General features: G+C 33.8%; 3 protein-coding genes across 4 annotated transcripts; 2 read left to right on the forward strand and 1 right to left on the reverse strand.

Annotated features, from left to right (window-relative positions):
• Positions 1-274: 274 nt before the first annotated feature.
• LOC145590050 (chloroplast protein FOR GROWTH AND FERTILITY 2-like) lies at positions 275-3,876 on the reverse strand. Of its 2 annotated transcripts, none has more exons than XM_081646785.1 (2): positions 3,386-3,876; positions 275-1,229 (listed from the first exon to the last, which is right to left on the reverse strand). In XM_081646785.1, exons 1-2 carry the CDS (start codon positions 3,677-3,679, stop codon positions 402-404), a joined length of 1,122 nt encoding a protein of 373 aa, XP_081502911.1. In that variant the 5' UTR covers positions 3,680-3,876; the 3' UTR covers positions 275-401. The 2 variants fall into 2 exon arrangements, with proteins under 2 accessions (XP_081502911.1, XP_081502910.1); XM_081646784.1 differs by having other exon boundaries at positions 275-1,250.
• A 5,886-nt stretch (positions 3,877-9,762) lies between these two features.
• LOC145590052 (glycerate dehydrogenase HPR, peroxisomal-like) lies at positions 9,763-13,189 on the forward strand. The gene is made up of 13 exons (XM_081646786.1): positions 9,763-10,116; positions 10,214-10,297; positions 10,408-10,548; positions 10,966-11,087; positions 11,182-11,263; positions 11,508-11,580; positions 11,775-11,866; positions 11,992-12,066; positions 12,142-12,249; positions 12,338-12,415; positions 12,532-12,576; positions 12,788-12,902; positions 12,992-13,189. The coding sequence occupies exons 1-13, from the start codon at positions 9,994-9,996 to the stop codon at positions 13,012-13,014; spliced, it is 1,161 nt and encodes a 386-aa protein (XP_081502912.1). The 5' UTR covers positions 9,763-9,993; the 3' UTR covers positions 13,015-13,189.
• Positions 13,190-17,205: 4,016 nt separating this feature from the next.
• Positions 17,206-19,594, forward strand: LOC145590053 (SKP1-like protein 1A). Its single transcript, XM_081646787.1, has 2 exons — positions 17,206-17,621; positions 19,142-19,594. Exons 1-2 carry the CDS (start codon positions 17,298-17,300, stop codon positions 19,313-19,315), a joined length of 498 nt encoding a protein of 165 aa, XP_081502913.1. The 5' UTR covers positions 17,206-17,297; the 3' UTR covers positions 19,316-19,594.
• The last annotated feature ends 453 nt before the right edge of the window (positions 19,595-20,047 follow it).

Below are 20,047 nucleotides of genomic sequence, written 5' to 3' on the forward strand. Positions count from 1 at the left end.
GTATTTATGTTCATTACGTTTATGTAAGAAAAATGTAGAATGAAAACTCAAACTATTGACATGCAAGTTCAAAGAGATGCTCAAAATCGGACAAGAAGCACACCATTGCCTACAGCTGCACGGCATATGTAACCTCCTTCAAATTTGACCCTAAATCATTAGGTGGTAATGGTAAAACGAGCACACAAATATAATATTCAGTCGAAGCTGTTACAGTCGATTACTTTGTATTAAAAAAAGTGGTACCTATAATTACTGCATATAGAAAACAACATAAGAAACAAAAATAATGAACGTAATCTCTTCAGAAAATCCAATTTGCTCACTCCAAAATCCTTCCTAATGCTCAGCGAGGAAAAATAACCTACAATCCGATATCTTGATATCATGTAATAAACTAATTAATACAAACTAAAGCCGAAAAATTGACTAATAATGATAGCTAATCCAAGGCCAATAGCTACCAGAGAAGCAGCCCAAGTAAGCTTTTCTGTTATTCTAGGAACTCTATCTTTCAATGCCTCACTACACGACCCAATGAATACGGTATAACCACCCATTGCAACAACCGTTCCAACCAAGAACATGCCTAAAAATGCTGCCCCTGCAACCCTCGAGGGCAATGCAAGAGCCGGAAGAACCATCATTAGTGCATCAGGCTGAAGCCCATGCACAATCCCCGTGGCAAAGGTTGCAAACCCAATCTTTTTCTTCTTCCCAACAAGAGGGGTTTCAACAGTATCTAAGACACCAACATCGCACTCCCCATTTTCTAAGGCAACACAAGGGGTAGGGACTTCTGAAGCTTCCTTTATACCCATGGCACCAATAATAAGAAGAGTTACACCAACTACTCGAGTGCCCCAAGTTCGAATTATTTCAATGTGGAGACGATCTTTGAGTAGAAGAAAGAGTAAGCCGAAAATTAATTGCCCAGCATCATGGCCACACCCCCAAAGGGCCCCTACAGCTGCACTTTCCATTTTAGTTCGGCCAATTGACAGAGGAGCTAAAGCAGCAAGGTGGTCAGGTCCTGATAATGTGTGCAAACAACCAGCAAAGAAACCGGTCCATGCACTACTCAGTACTTCGGTGCGAAGGAAGCCTCTTGCAACGGCACCCCCAGGCGAGGCAGTTTGTAAGCTAGCAAATGCTGGTAGTGTACGGACTGGATTAATGATGGTCATTGCAAGAGCAGAAAGCAGAATAATTTTTGCAGCAGTGACGAACTGAAACGAGATCCAAGGACACTAGTATAAAGATAGGTTCAAAACTTCAGTAACATGAACAGCAATTACAGCACGATACTGACTATCCAGTATCCACCATCTATGACTGGTGATGCAAGCAATCCAGAAGACAAACAGCACCAATTACAGTAACTTATGCATGCTTTTAGATGGGTATTTAAACAAAAAGTTGTGCAGGTGAAAATGTCTTTCCATCGCATAAAGATAACATCACACAATCTATAATCAAGGCTCATCAGAAAACGCCACTTCTATGCAGAGCAGGATAACCCAGAGACAGTTGGAAATGATTATGAAGCTACAAAAGTACCATAATTCCGATATCCCCAGCTTCATTAATGTCAATCCTACATTCTTCCAAACTATTCTATCATTTTCATCCACTAAATGGGTTTGAAAATGAATTAATATGAAGAAAATCAAATCTAGCTAGTTCCCTCCTCCAACATCGTAAGGGGAAAGGTGAGAAGCCCGATCACTACTCATGCCACCAATACTTTCCTGTCTCTAATCTGACTCGTGCTGATGAAGCACCCGTCAAAAATGAGACCCAGTGCATCAGGGCTACAGGTGAAGAACCATGGCAGCTCATTACTCAATGACATGTTGCTAGCAGAACAAGTAACTAAGCAAGATCATGAAAAAGGTCAAGACACATGTTCAGGAATGTCAAAGAATTTTTTAAAGCAATTTTGTTCAACTCCATTCCAATATACTTTGCATTGTTTTAGATACTCATCAAATCATGTTTATAACACATCTATGAAAGATGCAATTTACATGCTTTGCAAATGAGAGAAGGACAAAGCAGAAAAAAAGAGAATGCTTTGCAAATCATGAGAAAGAGATTAAAGTCTCATGGGTTACATCTTACATGACTTCATATTGCAAGATGTGCCGACAAACTTAGAGATTACAACTGTCACAATGATATTTGCACTTTCTTGGTTCACTAAGGGAGTACTTCATTCAACCTTGAGTTTAGATAAGATAAGCTAGATAAAAAAATAATTTAAAAAAAAAAAAAAAAAAAGATCCAAACACGGAAACAAGTTGTATAAGTAATCTGGAGTTTATAGAGTTTATAAGCAGAGATTCTTACCATCAAACGAAAAATGGAATCTATACTTAGAAAAACCAATGAAGAGCAAGTAATATTGATAGTTACTCCATATAAAGTGAAAAGAATATACTGATGAGCTAACTCTTGCATGAAAGAATGACGGACAGGTCCTTCTCAATTGAAATACAGACCTTAAACCACAAAAAACTTTTCAAAGAATCTCCTATCTCCACAAAACCTATCATCGAATTCAGAAAAGTCCAATGCTCTTATAGGGTATCAACAAAACTTATTTCGTTCCCGAGGCTGGGAAGTAGGAACACGAAAACTTAACAAGAAGGAGAAGAAATTATCTATCTAAGTTACATTCAGGAATGCCAAACTTCTCCGCCACAACCCCAGTCTGCAATCACAAACCATACATCCACGCCATACAAATGAGTTACACCAGCCTAGGTATCACATTACACCGCCTGCAGGCAGCGGCTACTACAATATAATCAAGTATCTTAATAATGATTTTTCTTAATCTAATTCCAACATCAGCTAACTAATACTACTCCCTTCATCTGGGAGTTCTTGTCACATTGTCTAAACCGTCATAAAACTTGTAATCAAGGATATGGCATGATTGTATAAATAGACCCTTCATAGTTATTGCACCATATGCCTCCTTCACAATCACTATTAATCTAATCTTAAACTATTCCTACTTCGAGAAAGATAACAACGTTTCCGAACATAACAAAATAGTATTCCTCTGTACACGGAACCATTATTTCCTTGAATATAGACATAAAACCTTGCTTCTAAATTTACAACACTCCAAATGATACAATTCCCTAGGAAAAAAGCCGTACATGATGATCATTAACCACAAAACACCTTTAAAGTACAATTATAAACGTCTGAGCGTGAGTATAATAATACAATTGCCAATATTCTACCTCAATTATCAAGATCTAGTCTTATTTGGGAGAAATTCTATTCAATAATCCAGAAAATAAAGATTCAGTCTAAATAAGAAACAAAATTCGCAGAATTGGCAACAACAATTACCAGTTTATCATACCTTTTGCAACTTTGGGTTTGAATGTGACGCAATACGGGGCTCCGAAGAAGACCCATTTGAATTAAACGGGTCAAAAGATGAATTGAATGATGGGGTTGGATTCGAAAAACAAGATGCCCTCAACTGTAATCGGCAGCGCTTCAAAGGGGTCGAGTTGACTCGGAATGACTCGGTGGTTGGTGGTAGCAAAACACCGAGTTTGAGGGGGTCAACACGGCCGAGTTGGGGTAGAGAAGGGTAAGATTTAAGGTTTAATTTGGAGGGGATTGGTGAAGAGCAGATTAATCTCTCCATTTTGAGGGGTTTTTCTCTCTCTTCCACCACCTATAATTATGAATTTCTCTCTCTAAGATTGAATGAGAAATGAGGGAAGAAAGAGATGGGATTGGTGGAAGAGAGAGAAGGGTGGTGGAGAAGAAGAGGGGAAGGAAATGGAAGAGGGGTGAGGTGGTGATGGTGGATTTGTTAAAGATAAAGTTTCTTTTTCGGCTTCCATTCGCTACCTACTGTGCGTCTAGCGTACTTGCCGTGTTTTTAAGTCGTGATGGCAGAGGTGTCAAATAGGTCGTTTGGTTAAGACTTGAAGTGAGTTAAGAAATTTTTGGGTTAAATGAAAGTTCATTCGGTTATACAAAGTTCGATTTCGACCTATGAAAGATTAGCTTGTTGAAAACTAATTTAATCTACGTATAACTACTTTGTATTTGATATGGATCGAGTTTGTTAGTCAGTCAGTCAGGTCGGTTTTAGTTTATCCAATTATGAGTACAATATCAATTCTAATATGATATTTAGAGTTGATGTTTCAAGTCAAATATTTTTTTTTAGGTTTAGTCACAATTAATGCAGGAAACTAATCAATTTCAACTACTCCATGTATTTGATAAATGTAGTTGTGTGTGTTTTAGTGGAAAAGAAAGTATCTTCCAACCATGAGCTTTGGTATTCAATCCCCACTAGTGAGTAGTGACAATTTGGGGGAGTAAGATTTCCTTATCTTCCCCCACTCTTCCAAATTATCTAGCCTGTTAACCCAAACCGGGAGAATCTGTGAAAGGTCCGGGCTTTTCTTCTTACCAACCCAAAAAAAAAAAAAAATTACTAATTTTTTTTTTTTTTTTTTTTGAAGAAATCCTAAATTTATACTTCGTGTAATGAATTTCTTTAAACAAGCTTGTTATGATGCACTCTTATACTCCGTATTAAGTTATTTCTTTCAAGTAATCACTTCTTATTATTATAGTTGTGATAGGCCTTTTTTGTAAAACAAAGCGGTGATTAAACATAAATTGCCTTTATTGGCTCTAAATCTGATCAATCTTAAGCTATATAAAAGCTACAGTATTTATTTGGTTAACTTCAAATCAAAAACAGGTCGCATCTCCGACAAATAAAAAAAATATATTCTTCTTCATCATCCAATTCACCCCTAAACATTAAATGGTGGTAGTATTTGACTAATTCCTAATTCCACCAACTTTTATGTGTTACACCAGTGGCCAAAAATTAGCCACAAAAAGCAACTTTGGGATCTTAGAAAAAAAAATCACGAAAAATCAAACCTAATTTAATTAACAACTTTATCAAAAAATGCTTACAATTTTACACTACTGCATTACCACTTACGAGGAATTCGTCTACTAATTAATTTTTGTTGGCTTTTGGCTTCAGCAGATCATCCATTATATTATTAGATTGATAAAGATTATATTAAGCCAACCTACCCTATAATTAAACTTAATTAAAAATAAACCACTTGAAATCTACCCATATGTTTTTTGGTACAAACTGTACAAGCTAAATAATTTAGTTCCCCTTAATTTGAGGGCAGTCCATGTTTAATTAGCATGCAAACCCAACTATATAAACAAATGAAAAATTGACAAAATCATAATAATTTAAGTTAGAACATAGTAAAAGATCAAACATGGGTTATGTAAGTTATGTGGTGAGTTTGTTGATGTGTGTAGGATTCCTACAAATGAATTTTGCGCCAACAACAATGGCACAAATTGAATTGAACGGCTACAGAGTTCACATACTCAATGCATTGCCAGGTCCAATGACATTACGTTGTCAATCCAAGAATAATGATTTGGGTGTGCATGTTTTGGAGAAAGGACAAACTTATGAGTGGCATTTTCATGTCAATTTGATGGATTCAACACTATACTTTTGCCACTTCTATTGGAAAGATAAAAACATTAGATTTGATGTTTTTAGGACTGCTCACGAAGGTACATGTAATTCGCAATGCTTTTGGGAGGCTAAAGAAGATGGCTTCTATTTTCACTGCGACAATCGTACTTATACGCAATTGCATACTTGGACTAGCTAAGCAACATGTCTCTTTGTATTTCTTGTAACTTTTCTTCATAACACCTCTGCAAAAATATAAATAATTCAGAGATGATTTTTGTTTTTCAATAGTTTGATTTGGCAATTTTGGCCCTAGTTTTCCATATGATTGCTATGGAATGGGCCTATTATAAATAAATAAAGTTTTATGTAGCACTCTAGATGGAGTATTATTCGAGCAAATTAAAAATACGAAATTGAAATATATCTTTCATCTTTGAGTATGCTTTTATTTGTATTTACTTGATTAAAAAACACAAAACTGAAATGTTTATTTGAGTACATAAATTTTTTTTCCAAATTGATGCAATGTAATGTATTAAATTAATTCATGATTTTCTTGCTATTATACACTCAACACACTTCTACTTAAGTTGGCAAATGTAAAGGATGCTCAATCACTCGATTATTGGCTCTTTCCGCATGAGGAGTCTAGCTTGAGCCCATCATCTCTATTCTCTAATATAGTAATATGATGAATTTCTTTTTTTTTTTTCCCTCAATATGACTCATAATGGACTCTCTTAACCTAGATTTCTCCTTATCCAAACTTGTATTAAGCTATTTAATTTAACTGGTAATTTAATTTGACTCGTGTCATGCCCAAATTGTTAATAGTAAATGAAGATCAATGAAAAAGAATAATGATTCTATCATATGCTTTAATTTTAGGAGAAATGAAGAGTTTAAAACCGAGCTAGAAGATTGGGCAAACATTGATATATAAACTCGTTCGAAAAGAAAAATATCATGAGGAGAAAGAACATGAGGCACCAAGGGTTTATGTTTATATATACTAGGATTTTTAGCTAGCCTACTAATAAGTATTAGTTAGCTACTTAGCTGTTAGCTCTCATTACAATTGTGATTAAAACACAAGTTGACTTTATTGGCACTAAATAAATCTTAAGTATTCGTAGTATATAGCTAGAGCTTATATATATTGATTTGACTAAACTTATTTTCCTAATATAATGAAAGCACCAAAACTAGCTTCTCTTCCCATGATAAAGATTAAAGAGTAGCGCATATGTAGATTTTACAATCATATATTGCTACGAGTAGCTTGCACCTTAAGCTTATGAATCTACACATTGGTTTCAAAAGGTTGAATTCTCACAATTTTAGGTGTTTTTAGTAGGGATCCCTTACCTTACTCACTCACTACCAATAGCAATTTACAAACACTTAATTGAAAAACCAAGAAGATTAAGGTTCATGCAATTAGGGTCCTCCTTACCTCATATATAAAAAAAAGAAAAATGATAAACATAACCCTTAGGACATATTGAAGATAAATTAACATTAATTACACCGATCTAACGTGATTTTGTCATGAATTCTCAACTTAATTCTATTTTAACAAGTATATTTAATGCTTATATATAGCCATGAGAGTTACATATATCGTTACTCATAATTTATTTATTTTTTTAAAAAAACAGTTACTCCATTTTTTATTAACTTCAAATAAAACACAAGCTTTATCTTCAACAAATAAGAAATTTATTTTTCATCATCAGATTCATCCCAATTCATTAAAATGGTGGTATAGTATTTGTCTATTTGACTAATTCTTAATTCCACCAACTTTAATGTGTTACACTTGTGAGTTGTGGCCATAGCCACACCAAACAACTTTGGGCCTCTAATTCTCTAAAGATCACGAAAGATTGCCCCCCCCCCCAACTCCTCCTCCAAAAAAAATAAAAATAAAAAATAAAAAAACTAAACCTAATTTAATTAACTTGTTCAAATAATGCTTAGATACACGTCTTTGCACTACTATGCTACGATACTAATTAAGTTTGCTGGCTTAGCTTATTGAGCAGATCATCCATTATATTATTAGGTTGGTAAGATATTATATTAAGTCCTACACTATAAATAAAGTTAATTAAAAAAAAAAAAAACCCTTGAAATCTAACCATATGTTTTTTTTGGCACACAAACTGTACAGGCTAAATAATATAGTTCCCCTTAATTTGAGGGTAGTCCATGTTTAATTAGCATGCAAACCTATCTATATAAAAACAAATGAACAATTGACAAAAAAAACATAATAATTTAAGTTGGTAAATAATAAAAGAGCAAAGATGGGTTACGTTGGTTACATGGTGAGTTTATTAGTGTGCGTAGGATTCCTAAAAATGAATTTTGCGCCAACAACAATGGCACAAATTGAAATGAATGGCTACAGAGTTCACATAGTCAACGCATTGCCAGGTCCAATGACATTACGTTGTCAATCCAAGAATAATGATTTGGGTGTGCATGTTTTGGAGAAAGGACAAACTTATGAGTGGCATTTTCATGTCAATTTGATGGATTCAACACTATACTTTTGCCACTTCTATTGGAAAGATAAAAACATTAGATTTGATGTTTTTAGGGCTGCTCACGAAGGTACGTGTAATTCGCAATGCTTTTGGGAGGCTAAAGAAGATGGCTTCTATTTTCATTGCGACAATCGTACTTATACACAATTGCATACTTGGACTAGCTAAGCAACAACATGCCTCTTTGTGTTTCTTGTAACATTTCGTCATATAATCGGGGATGACGATGAAGTTGAATTATTTTTGTTTTTCAATAGTTTGACTTTGGCAATTTTGGCACTAATTTCCCATATGATTGCTATGTAATTGGCCTATTATAAATAAATAAAGATTTATGTAATACTTTGAAAGTTGTATTATTTGAGCAAAAATACAAGATTGAAATATATCTTTCATTTAATATGTTTCTAATTGTATTACTTGAAAAAATATAAAAATTGAAATGTTTATTTGAGTACATATTTATTTCAATGTGGTTGGTGATGCAAAGGAATGTAGGCAAATCTTCTGCTTCAACTAGCCATACACTTTTTAAGTTGGCAAGTTTCAATTAATGCTCAATGGGCCTGGCAAAGTTCTTTCCGAATGAGTTGTGTTGAGCCCATCATCATTAACCTTTATGGATGCATTTTATTGACACCTTACACTCTTGCAAGACCTAAGTCCATGTGCCACCATGTCGTGCTTACTCAAAATTTACTAATTTTAACACGTATTGTTGTTTCAAGTTGTGTCGTGCCTTATCATGCTTCTCTTAAATAAAGGTAATCAAGCCGACACACAATAGTGTTCTCTTAATTGTTGTGCTAAGTTTTTTCATGCTAGGATGTGTGTGGGCTGTGAAGCCTTTGCCTGGCCTAGCCCAATTCCATATTACCTCCAATGGCATATAGAGCACAATTGAATGCATGATCATGCGTTTTGGGTTATGTGTTTGCCGATAAAGGTTCCTTTAGGGTCAAATTGATGATCCAATAATTTTTAGTCAAACACTTAAATAGTTCTAGTGAATTTATTAAGTTCAAGGCTACTATATTTCTATGACACTAGATACTTTTCAAACCCTAAAGCAATTTGAGGTGGAAATTGTTAACATTTCGAATCAATGATTTAACCCTAGCAAACAAAAAGTTGAGAAAATAGAAAGATTGAAGTATAATCTTATAGTTCTTCCTATCTAAAATTGTACTTGAATGTTTTCGAGGAATAAGTGGTGTACTATATATTTCCCGGTAAGATTACAAATACGATTTAGTAATATTTCGTACATTAAAATACAAATGTAATAATTAATTTTATGATCCGGGTAATTATTATAACTATATTCATTGGTTAAAATCTGAAGAGGTTATATCCAAATATTGAGATCAAATCTCGTTTATAATTGCTATTCTCTCAACACAAAAAAAAAAAAAAAAAAAAAAAAAAAAAAAAAAAAAAAAAAAGTAATATACATTGAAATGGTATTTCACTCTACCAAAAATTCAAAAAAATTGCAATTGCTATGAATTTTCCTAACTAATTGGAGAGGGCCCTCAAAAACCTCTATAGCAATCAAGAACTCAATGCATTAGATCAAAAACTATAGGCCACAATCTCATTATCTTTCCTACCAAATGAAAGGCCCTCATAAAACTTCCAATTCCTACAAAACAAATCCACTTTATCCAAACATCACAAACAATGCCCACATACATCCAATCCCATCATATTACTCTACACCCTTCAAAGATAACACCTTTATCAACCATTGATCACAAAGATTTGATCTTGATGTGTTGATGTGAATGTACATACAATTCTTACTGTGGGTTGCACCACAGCATGCCCATTTCCCAAGTATAAAAACTTCAAGAATAAAACTTTGCACACCAAGTGTTTGTTGAATTACCTGAACCAAAATTATTCATTATGGCAAAACCAGTTTCAATTGAAGTTTACAATCCTAGTGGGAAATACAGAGTTGTTAGCACTAAATCTATGCCTGGCACTCGTTGGATCAATCTCTTAGTTGAACAAGATTGTCGAGTGGAGGTTATTTTAGTTTATTTCACCCACTTCATTTTTGGATTTTTTATAATTTCATGTTTTTATATTAATAATTTTTTATTTTATTTTTTTTCAAATTTAGATTTGTACCCAGAACAAAACTATATTATCTGTTGATGATATTATTGCTTTGATTGGAGACAAGTGTGATGGGGTAATTGGCCAGGTAAATTTATTATAGTTTGTTCTTTCTAATTTTATGGATGAATGGTAATTTTCGTTTGAATATTAAGATAAATTGCTTATTTTTTGTTGAATTATTTAATGTTATTACAGTTGACAGAAGATTGGGGAGAGACTTTGTTCTCTGCATTGAGCAAAGCAGGTGGCAAAGCATTCAGTAACATGGCTGTTGGTTATAACAATGTTGATGTTAATGCTGCTACTAAGTACGGTGTTGCTGTTGGTAACACTCCTGTAAGATTTTCACTTAACTAACTTTTTTTTTTTTTTTTAATCTGAATTTGCACTATAGCAAGTCACAAATTAAATTGCTAGTTGACTGTATTATATATGTTGACAAAATAAAAACTGTCGTAAGTAAGTAGCTAATCACAATTTATTTCATGCTCCTAAAGTATCGGTAATGGTGGTCTGATTTAGTGTGTGCGTGTGTCTGACACACGCACACGTAGACCTGAAGCACCTTGCAAGGTTCTGGAATGATTTCATGCAGGATTAACTTAAGTCTTGGATGAATGCATCTATACACTTTTGATCACCAAATTCAAATACATGATGGTTTCTGTAACTTATAGACGGCTTTTAGTGGCACTTGAATGTGAATTTTGTTTGGAACAAGAATCTCTCTTATTGTATTATCGCCTTCTGCAGGGAGTTCTTACCGAGACTACAGCAGAATTAGCAGCTTCACTATCCTTGGCAGCTGCCCGAAGGATAGTTGAAGCAGATGAGTTCATGAGGGCTGGTCTGTATGAAGGATGGCTTCCTCATTTGTAAGGGCTCTCTTAATTATAGTCCAATTCTTAAATTCATTCTATGTAAATGAATTCTTTTTAAGGACCTAACAGTACACATTTCTCATCACAGGTTTGTTGGAAACTTGCTCAAGGGGCAGACTGTTGGTGTCATTGGAGCTGGTCGTATTGGGTCTGCTTATGCTAGAATGATGGTAACATACATTTTAAATTGGTGCTCTAATGTTAATAAATACGTACTCTTGATTTAAACACTAGTTGAAAAAGTATATACGAGTATACTTTAAAGAAGTCTTTTAAAATTCTGCATCTTGGCTTGAGTCAACATTTATAAGCAATAAGCCCAACGAGTTTCTGCATTCTTTTGCAGTTGCAAAACTGCTATTGGTGATTTTTCTGATCAACTAACCACACATAGTGCTACTATTCCATTCTCAGGTTGAGGGATTCAAAATGAACCTGATATATTTTGATCTGTACCAATCAACTCGACTGGAGAAGTTTGTTACTGGTATACTCGGATACTCCCCAAGTCCTGATATAGTAGACCGTATTTCTAATTTCATCGAGTAAAAATTTGGTCTTTCCCATGTTATTCATACTGGAATAAGTCTACAAAATATGGTGATGTAATTTTTATTTATAATTACGTGGTGAGCTAAATATCTGAATTTTAAGTGATATTTCTGTGATTTCTTTCTCTAGCTTATGGTGAATTCCTGAAAGCTAATGGTGAGCAACCTGTCACTTGGAAAAGAGCAGCGAGTATGGATGAAGTACTTCAACAGGCTGATTTGGTAAGGTTCCTACCAAGCTCCAGCCAAGCATATTCAAGTGATCTATTATTCCTAATACCTTCTGTCTGAAATGGAGAAAAGTAATCAGTTTTGTGTGTAATGGTAAATGATTGAATGCTTTATAGATAAGTCTGCATCCTATATTGGATAAAACAACTTACCATCTTGTCAACAAAGAGAGGCTCTCAATGATGAAAAAGGTAATTTCAGCGAATTGTTCTTGGAGAATTCCTACTTTGATTACTGCAAGTTTAAACCTGTATAAATTTCAACAGGAAGCCATTCTCATCAACTGCAGTAGGGGTCCTGTCATTGATGAAGTAGCTCTCGTTGAACATTTGAAGGCAAACCCCATGTTTCGAGTTGGTCTTGATGTCTTTGAGGTATCCAATCATAACTTTCTTACGTTTCAGAGTTCAGATCTTGCTTGTTGGACACCTCTTAGATTCATATTAGCATTTCCTTGTGTAGGATGAGCCATTCATGAAACCTGGCCTTGCTGACATGAAGAATGCTGTTGTGGTGCCACACATAGCTTCAGCTTCCAAGGTACTTGGGGGAATTTTACTGATCTCTGCACCATCTACTCACAACTAGTTATGATGGTTAAGTCCTTCAGCGGCTATTTCTAATCCAATTTTATTCCATAATTTTCTGTCATGCAGTGGACTCGTGAAGGAATGGCGACACTTGCAGCTCTGAATGTCCTGGTACATTTATCAGCTTGACCTGTGTTATATATGGATTATCTGAAAAATAGTCTTATGCTGTACATTATTAGACAGTTAAGCTGTATATCTGCCAAAACTATGTGATAGGCATACAGTGCCCTTGCAATTCCCTGCCTTTCATCCCTAACTGTAAATGCAGATGAGTAATCAATACCCTGCTAGATATATAACTTGTATTTCTGACTTTCAGGGAAAAATCAAAGGATACCCAGCGTGGGCTGACCCCAACCGCGTTGAGCCATTCTTAAATGAGAATGCTCCACCCCCGGCAGCTTGCCCAAGCATTGTCAATGCTAAAGCTCTAAGTACTATTCACTTTAGTTATCTTTGTGCACTATCTACATGCATCACTTAGTTCTTCAATATATTAACTGTAATTGCAATTACTGTGCAGGTTTACCTGTTTCAAAGCTGTAGAAATCGAAGCATGGCATCAAATAGAGTTTTGCCGTAATAAGCTTGTGCTTTGAAAATGCAACACTTTTTAGAAGGAGCTTGAAGGATATATATGTAACTAATGTAGTGGAGTACACAGTGAACTGACAATGTGTCTATTCTTGATTATATATCTATCCCTATTCGCATTTGATCATCTACTACTTGAAGACACGGAGTATTGATCATCCAAAATGTTCTTGGTTTCATTACATCGATCATCTCGTAATGATAGCTTGAATTAATTATGCTCCTTATGTTTTTAATCAAAATTATTTTCCTTGAGTCATAGTCTTGTGATCACTGAAAAAAGTCTCATAAGATAACACTGAGGAATAACACTAGCTTGATAAGTCAATGCTCCGTATAAAATTAAATCATTTCAAAAAATAAAATAACTTCAGATTGAAATAAATAAGTCAAATAAAAAGTTAAAAAATTTAAATAATATAATTTCAAACAAAATTAGATTAAACAAAAGGATCTTGCTAACGAGCGTCCCGGGGCGTTAGATAAAGAATAATTATATTGGTTGAAATGGTATTAAGTTAGGAATGCATGACAAAATCACGCGTCGTTCGGTGTAGTTAATGTTAATTTTACTCTAATATTTCCACTTTAATTCTCTTATCTAACGTCCCGGGGATGCTCATTAGCTTTTGCCTAAACAAAATTCAGATTGAAATGAATTGAAGTGAACTGATTGGAGCTGAACTGAATAAAGCTGAAATGTTTATTAGACAAGGAAATTAGGAGTTGAACGTTGAACTGAACTGATTAAAGTTGAACTGAAATTACGCTAAAAAGAACAAACCCTTAGTCTTTCCAGATTTAGTTAGACTTTTAGATTCTACTCGTGTTCCTTAATACGGAATAGTAATGTGTAAAGTCTGTAGAGATTAACCAAACAGAGCCTGCATAATAGACGTAGAATGATCCTATATGATTGGAAAGTCGAAATATGATATTAAATTGGGGGTGGGGACTTGGGATGATGATTTCTTATATCGCCATGTCGGAGTAGAAATTGGAAATTTATTACTCCGTAAGTATGGTTGTAAGTACCTATAGAGTATTGCAGAGAACTTGATTTGGGAAGACGAAATGGTTATTGGAAATCGATGTTCGTGCATTTGCTACCAAAAAAGGCAACTACTCCGGACCGGATTAGCTACAATAGCTAATTAGTGAGTAGCTCGTGCATTGCTATTATTGTAAACATGCAATTGATAAACTTTTGTAAAGATTTTTTAAATTTGAAATTGTCATTGTCAAATCAAAATTGAGTTATTCTTTAAGTATCTATATTTTTAATTGAACCTAGTGGCTTGCATTTGTATTAAATTTTTACATATTAATAACATAGTTGGTAATTAGCCTAAATGGTTATTAAAATTGAGTTATAATTCTTTGAGTTTTTTTTTTTTTAAAAAAAATATATATATTTAATTGAACCTAATGGTTTGCATTTATATTAAATTTTTTACATATTAATAACATAGTTGATAAATTAGTGGTTAAATAGTCATCTTTCTTATAAGAGGTTGAAGGTTCGAATCTCTTTATCTTTATGTTTTCACATGGAGTAATGTTGGTTGTTTGGGTGATGTGATGTATTGTTCGAAATAATATTGGTTTGTTGAGTAACTGGCGTAATGGTTAAGATTGTTTGAGTGATAATGTGGCGTCATAAGATGTTTTGAAGGTGACGTGGCGCAATTAAAAAGGAATTGCACATCCACATTTTTAGAAATGCATTCCTAATTAAGCACATCGATGTGCCACATAATCCCTTCTTTGTTGAGCCACGTCACTTAGATAGAATGATTTTGAGATAAAATCATATGAACCAAATACATATTACGAGTATACTTTAGGAGAATGATCTTAATCATACTTTATTTACACCTTATAACAAAGCAAACTGTTTCACCATCTAAACCAATTATCAAGTACTTTATTAATATGTAAAAAAAAAAAAAAAAAGTCCAAATCTCAACGTTTTTTTTTTTACAAAAAAAAAAATCAAAAAATAACTCAATTTTGGTTTGACAATGATATACAGTTTTATAAATTTTTTTTAAAAAATTCATCAATTACACATCTACAAGACTACAAAGTAGCAACCCGTGGCAACGCCCGAAATACTTACTAGTTTTTGGAATTAATTAAGGGTAATAAATCTCTTTGTTTCAAAATAAATTGACCGGTTTGATTGCTACTGTTGATCCACATAACCCTGCCGTGCTATAGTTATCTATTCTTTGACATGTACCACTCTTCGTATGGTTCTCATAAGATAAGAAACAAGTTTCTAGAATACTTTGTACAATATATATACTACACAGCTACACTACATGTCTACCCTATCAGTTTATGAGGTGATACATGATGATTTCATATCGTGTTTGTTATTTTTTTCCTTTGGGTTAGATCCTAATGTGCTTTATTTTGTAAGAGTGAGGCCTAGATCAATTTAATAACACAATTGGAGTTAATGACAGTAAATTTAGTTGCATATCAAAGCTCAACTGAAAATATTGGCATATGTTCTCTATTATGAACACGTGTATAAAGTATAATTTTAAAATTTCAATTAAACATTAAAATACAACTAATTAAACTTCTTGATATTATTTCTTGTTCTAGGCCTTACTTTGATAGTACATGAGGATCTCACACACTAAAAAGAAGAAAAAAGTAATCATGTTATGAAAATTAACATGTATCACCTCATAAACTGTCAAATTGGACTCAAAACATGCGTTTGTTCGTTGTATGAGGTATTGTAGAAACTTTTTAAAATCATAAAAAGAGTCCTACAGGTCAAGATATAAATCACTATAACATGTTAGGGTTACGTGAATCAGATATTAACTTGTTGATTAAGACAAATTCTTCATTTCTTTCAAAATTAATATGTTGGAAAAGTTTAAGTTTAGAGAAAATAAGTTCAAAAAATATAAGTTTAGAACTAAACAATTTCTTACCACAAAGTTTCAATAAAAATATCTTTATTCAGATAGAATGATTGAGATAAATCAGATGAACCAAATACGTATTACGAGTATTCTTTGAGATAATGATCTTAATCATGCTTTATTTACCCCTTATAACTTTTAAGACCCATTAGCTTAATTTTCTATAAGTCTTACTAGAATAAAAAAATTAAAACAAATTATGAACCATCTTATTCTTCTTTGGATAATGCTAATTACAAAATAGTGTAAATTTAGAAATTCATGACAGAAACACACGTAAATTAGTATAATTAATGCTTCTTTTTAAAATCTTTACTTTTTATATAATCAATACCGTGTACAAACATTAATTACAGTAATATACTCATATTTTGTCACAAATTTCTGAAATTTATACAAGCACAGTACCCCCTTCATCCTTTTATTGTATGTTTGTATTCCTTTTTTGGGTCATCAAAATTAAGTGTCTGTTTCTATTTATAAGCTGTAATTTTTGCCAATATTATTCTCTTTTTGATGATTTGTCATCAATTTTCTTTTTCTATTTTTTGTACTTTAATTAACATCTATTCCTAATATTTTCTCTCTCCTAATTCTTAACCACTTTTTCTTTCTCTCTCTCTATCTCTATCTCTAACCCCACATGCATCTTTATACTCCTAATTATTACTCCATTCGTTTTTAAATACTTGCTCCATTTCTCCATGCGTGGAGTTTTATGAGAAATTGTAGAAAGTAATAAAATATGGAGGTAGTGGGGTAGGTGGAAGAATAAAAAATTGTAAAAAGCAAAAGTAGTGAAGAGAACTGGAGGAGAGAAAATATGAAATTAATAAAATATGATTTAAGTTAGGTCCATTAGGTGAGAAAAATGAATTAAATATTGTAAAAAAATTTTAAATAAGAAAATAAAGCATGTATTTATAAACGACCGAAAAAGAAATGTGAAGCAAGTATTTAAAAACGGAGGGAGTAATTTTAAGGAATCTTTAACTTTATTAATTTTAGTGCAAAATAGAAAATAAGCGTGTAATAAAAGAATGGAGTGAGTATATTTTATCTGAAACGTAAAAGGCAATTTAAAAGTGACAACATACGGAGTATGAGAAACGAGACTGGACCCCTAGGGCTCACAACCAACTCTATAAATAACCCCTAATAACCCATTAACATCCCACCATCTTGCATCACTTTCTCTCTCCTCACTTTCTCTCTCCTCATTTCGGATCTGCTAGGTTTTCTCTGCCGCTTCATTTTCTCTCTCCTTGAAAAAAACCTTCATCAATGGCTGCCACTTCCAAGAAGGTAACCCTGAAATCCTCCGACAACGAGCAATTCGATGTCGAAGAGATTGTCGCCTTGGAATCTCAGACAATTAAGCATATGATCGAAGATGATTGCGCCGACAACGCGATTCCTCTTCCTAATGTTACTGGTAAGATCCTTTCCAAGGTGATTGAGTACTGTAAGAAGCATGTTGATGCTGCTGCTTCTAAAGCTTCTGCTGAAGATCGATCTTCTACTAATTCTACTGCTGATGATGAACTTAAGAGCTGGGATGCTGAGTTTGTCAAAGTTGACCAGAATACCCTTTTTGATCTCATTTTGGTATATTCTTCTTTTTCTCTCTCCTCATTTCTCCCTTTATCTCTAGATTTTAGATCTTGCTTTAACTTAGTGTTTGTGCTCTTAATTAATTTTTTTGGTTCAATTTTCCGATTATGCTGTTTATGTGATTGTCTAGATCTAAATCTGTGTTCATTGGTTTAAAATGTGATTATTTGTTGGGTGTTTTGGTGAATTATGTTTTGATTGTTGAATTAAATTGTTTTGGGGATTAATTAGTTTGAAGTTTAACAAACTTCAATTTCTCGTTTCTGTAATTGATTGAAATGATTTTTGATGTTTGATCAAGTTATGTATGTGTAATTGTTTGTTGGGAGGCACTTGAATTGCTAGTTTTTGGTTAATTTTTACAATTGTTAGTTGTTTTTGGACATTTAGGATTGGAAGGTTTGTAGTTATGTGTAGACCTGTTGGTTGATTTTGTTTATGCTAATTTTGCTGCGATGCCCTGTGCTGTTGGGGATTTTAAGTTCCACTATATATGTGCCTTCTAAGTGCTAGAAAGCTCTGAAAATCCCCATTGCTTTGCAATCCCCCAGCAATTTCCGGCATTGAATGGCGAAGGCCCACCTGTTTTGGAGTTTTGAAACCCTATTGATTTGCAAAGCCCTAAGTCCCTAACTGTTTCAGGCTTTATGAAACCCCATTGATTTGCAAACCCCCAACCATGTTTTCGAAGCCCCATTGATTTGCAAATCCCCAACCATTTCTGCTCTGGAAATTGATGGGATTAGTGACTTTTCCATCATCAAATTGTTATTTCCCAAAACTTTATTATTGCAACATAGCTTTCTTTTTATTCAAGGGTTTTTAGTTCATTCACTGGCTCCTGTTGATAATCTGTATTGTGCTTATGGTTTTGTTTAGAAAGAAATGAGCATCTTGGATAACTTGAAGTATGGATTGTCAGCAATTTGTCTGATTGTCAAGTTGTTAACATGATGGTTTCTGTTTTTCTGATAATTTATTTGCATGATCAAACCCCGACCCCAACACACCAATTCAATAGGGTAATTAGGCTTACCCCTAAATGGTAGGTATTTGTCATTATTTGTGAGTGTTTTTTTTTTCATGGTTGTAGAATTTCTAAACCTCCATTGGTGAAGGATTCTCAAACTTTATTGTTGAGGAGAGTTGGGTATGTTATTTGTGGGTTAACGTTCCGTTAGACCAAAATACCCAATTATGTTTCTCATGTTGAGAAACTTGTATTTTCTCCCCTGTACATTCTTGTTCTTCCATCTTTTTGATCAGTTATATTCTGCTCTGCTCCCTTATAGTAGCTTTGTTTGCCCATTTCATGCCAGCAGAAATTCACTGTAACCTTAAGATTCTAATGGCATGACTAAGTTCGGGTCATCTTTGATTGAATGCTCTTATGATGCTCTACTGCTTACTTTTGGGTCTGTTGTGAAAATTTTCCATTACTCTTCTCTTTATGTTTTGTTTCTCTGATTTGTCAATATCGATACTTATTTTCGGTGCATTTATTCTTGGTTTAGGCTGCTAACTATCTGAACATCAAGAGTCTGCTTGACTTGACCTGCCAAACTGTGGCCGACATGATCAAAGGCAAGACTCCTGAGGAGATCAGGAAGACCTTCAACATCAAGAACGACTTCACCCCAGAGGAGGAAGAGGAGGTTAGGAGGGAGAACCAGTGGGCCTTTGAATGAACATCATGGATGGGAGCTGCATATCTCACCTACAATGTCTATAGAATAGGAGTATGTTGATATCAAGAGTCGCCCTTTTGTTTTTGGTCAAAAACTATCTAGAAACTAATTTAAAACCTGGTCTGTCCATTCGGCTCATTAGGCGGTACTTGTGTTTGTGCTATTTACAATGGAAGTGAAGCATGACTGATGTAAGTTTCTGCTATCGTTATCTTAAATATTTGTAGTGTAAGCACAATTTCTGATGGTATGAAATTATTCTGCTGATAATGGACATAATTATTTTGTGTCTGAAAACATGCAATATCTATGTTAGGAAATCAAGGGCTAAGGCCGTGGGATCTTTTCATTAAAAATCTACACCATAGCTTAGCGTGTCTGATAAGGTGAGTCCATCCTCTCTAAATCACCATTATGAAAAATTTGGCTGAAAAATTGTTCTTTTATTCTGCATCTCTTCACTATCAGTAAATCACACCATTGTAAAATGGATTCAGAAATATCATTGCAGTCTCTGCACTCTGGTACGCAATGTGATGGTTGCTAGAAATCAAGTCACGTTTCTTTTGGCCTTCAATTGTAAGCATTTAGATTAATTTATTTCAGAAATAAAATGTCGTTAGTAAACCTTAAATTCTTCAATCACCTATAAAAACTCTCCCTTTTCTTTCATTAATATCGTACACTTCTCTTCTAGTCTTCCTTTATCTTCCTCATTTACCTTTATCTTTC

This window comes from Chenopodium album, chromosome 17, assembly GCF_948465745.1.
Source record: "Chenopodium album chromosome 17, dcCheAlbu1.1, whole genome shotgun sequence".
NCBI lineage: Eukaryota > Viridiplantae > Streptophyta > Magnoliopsida > Caryophyllales > Amaranthaceae > Chenopodium > Chenopodium album.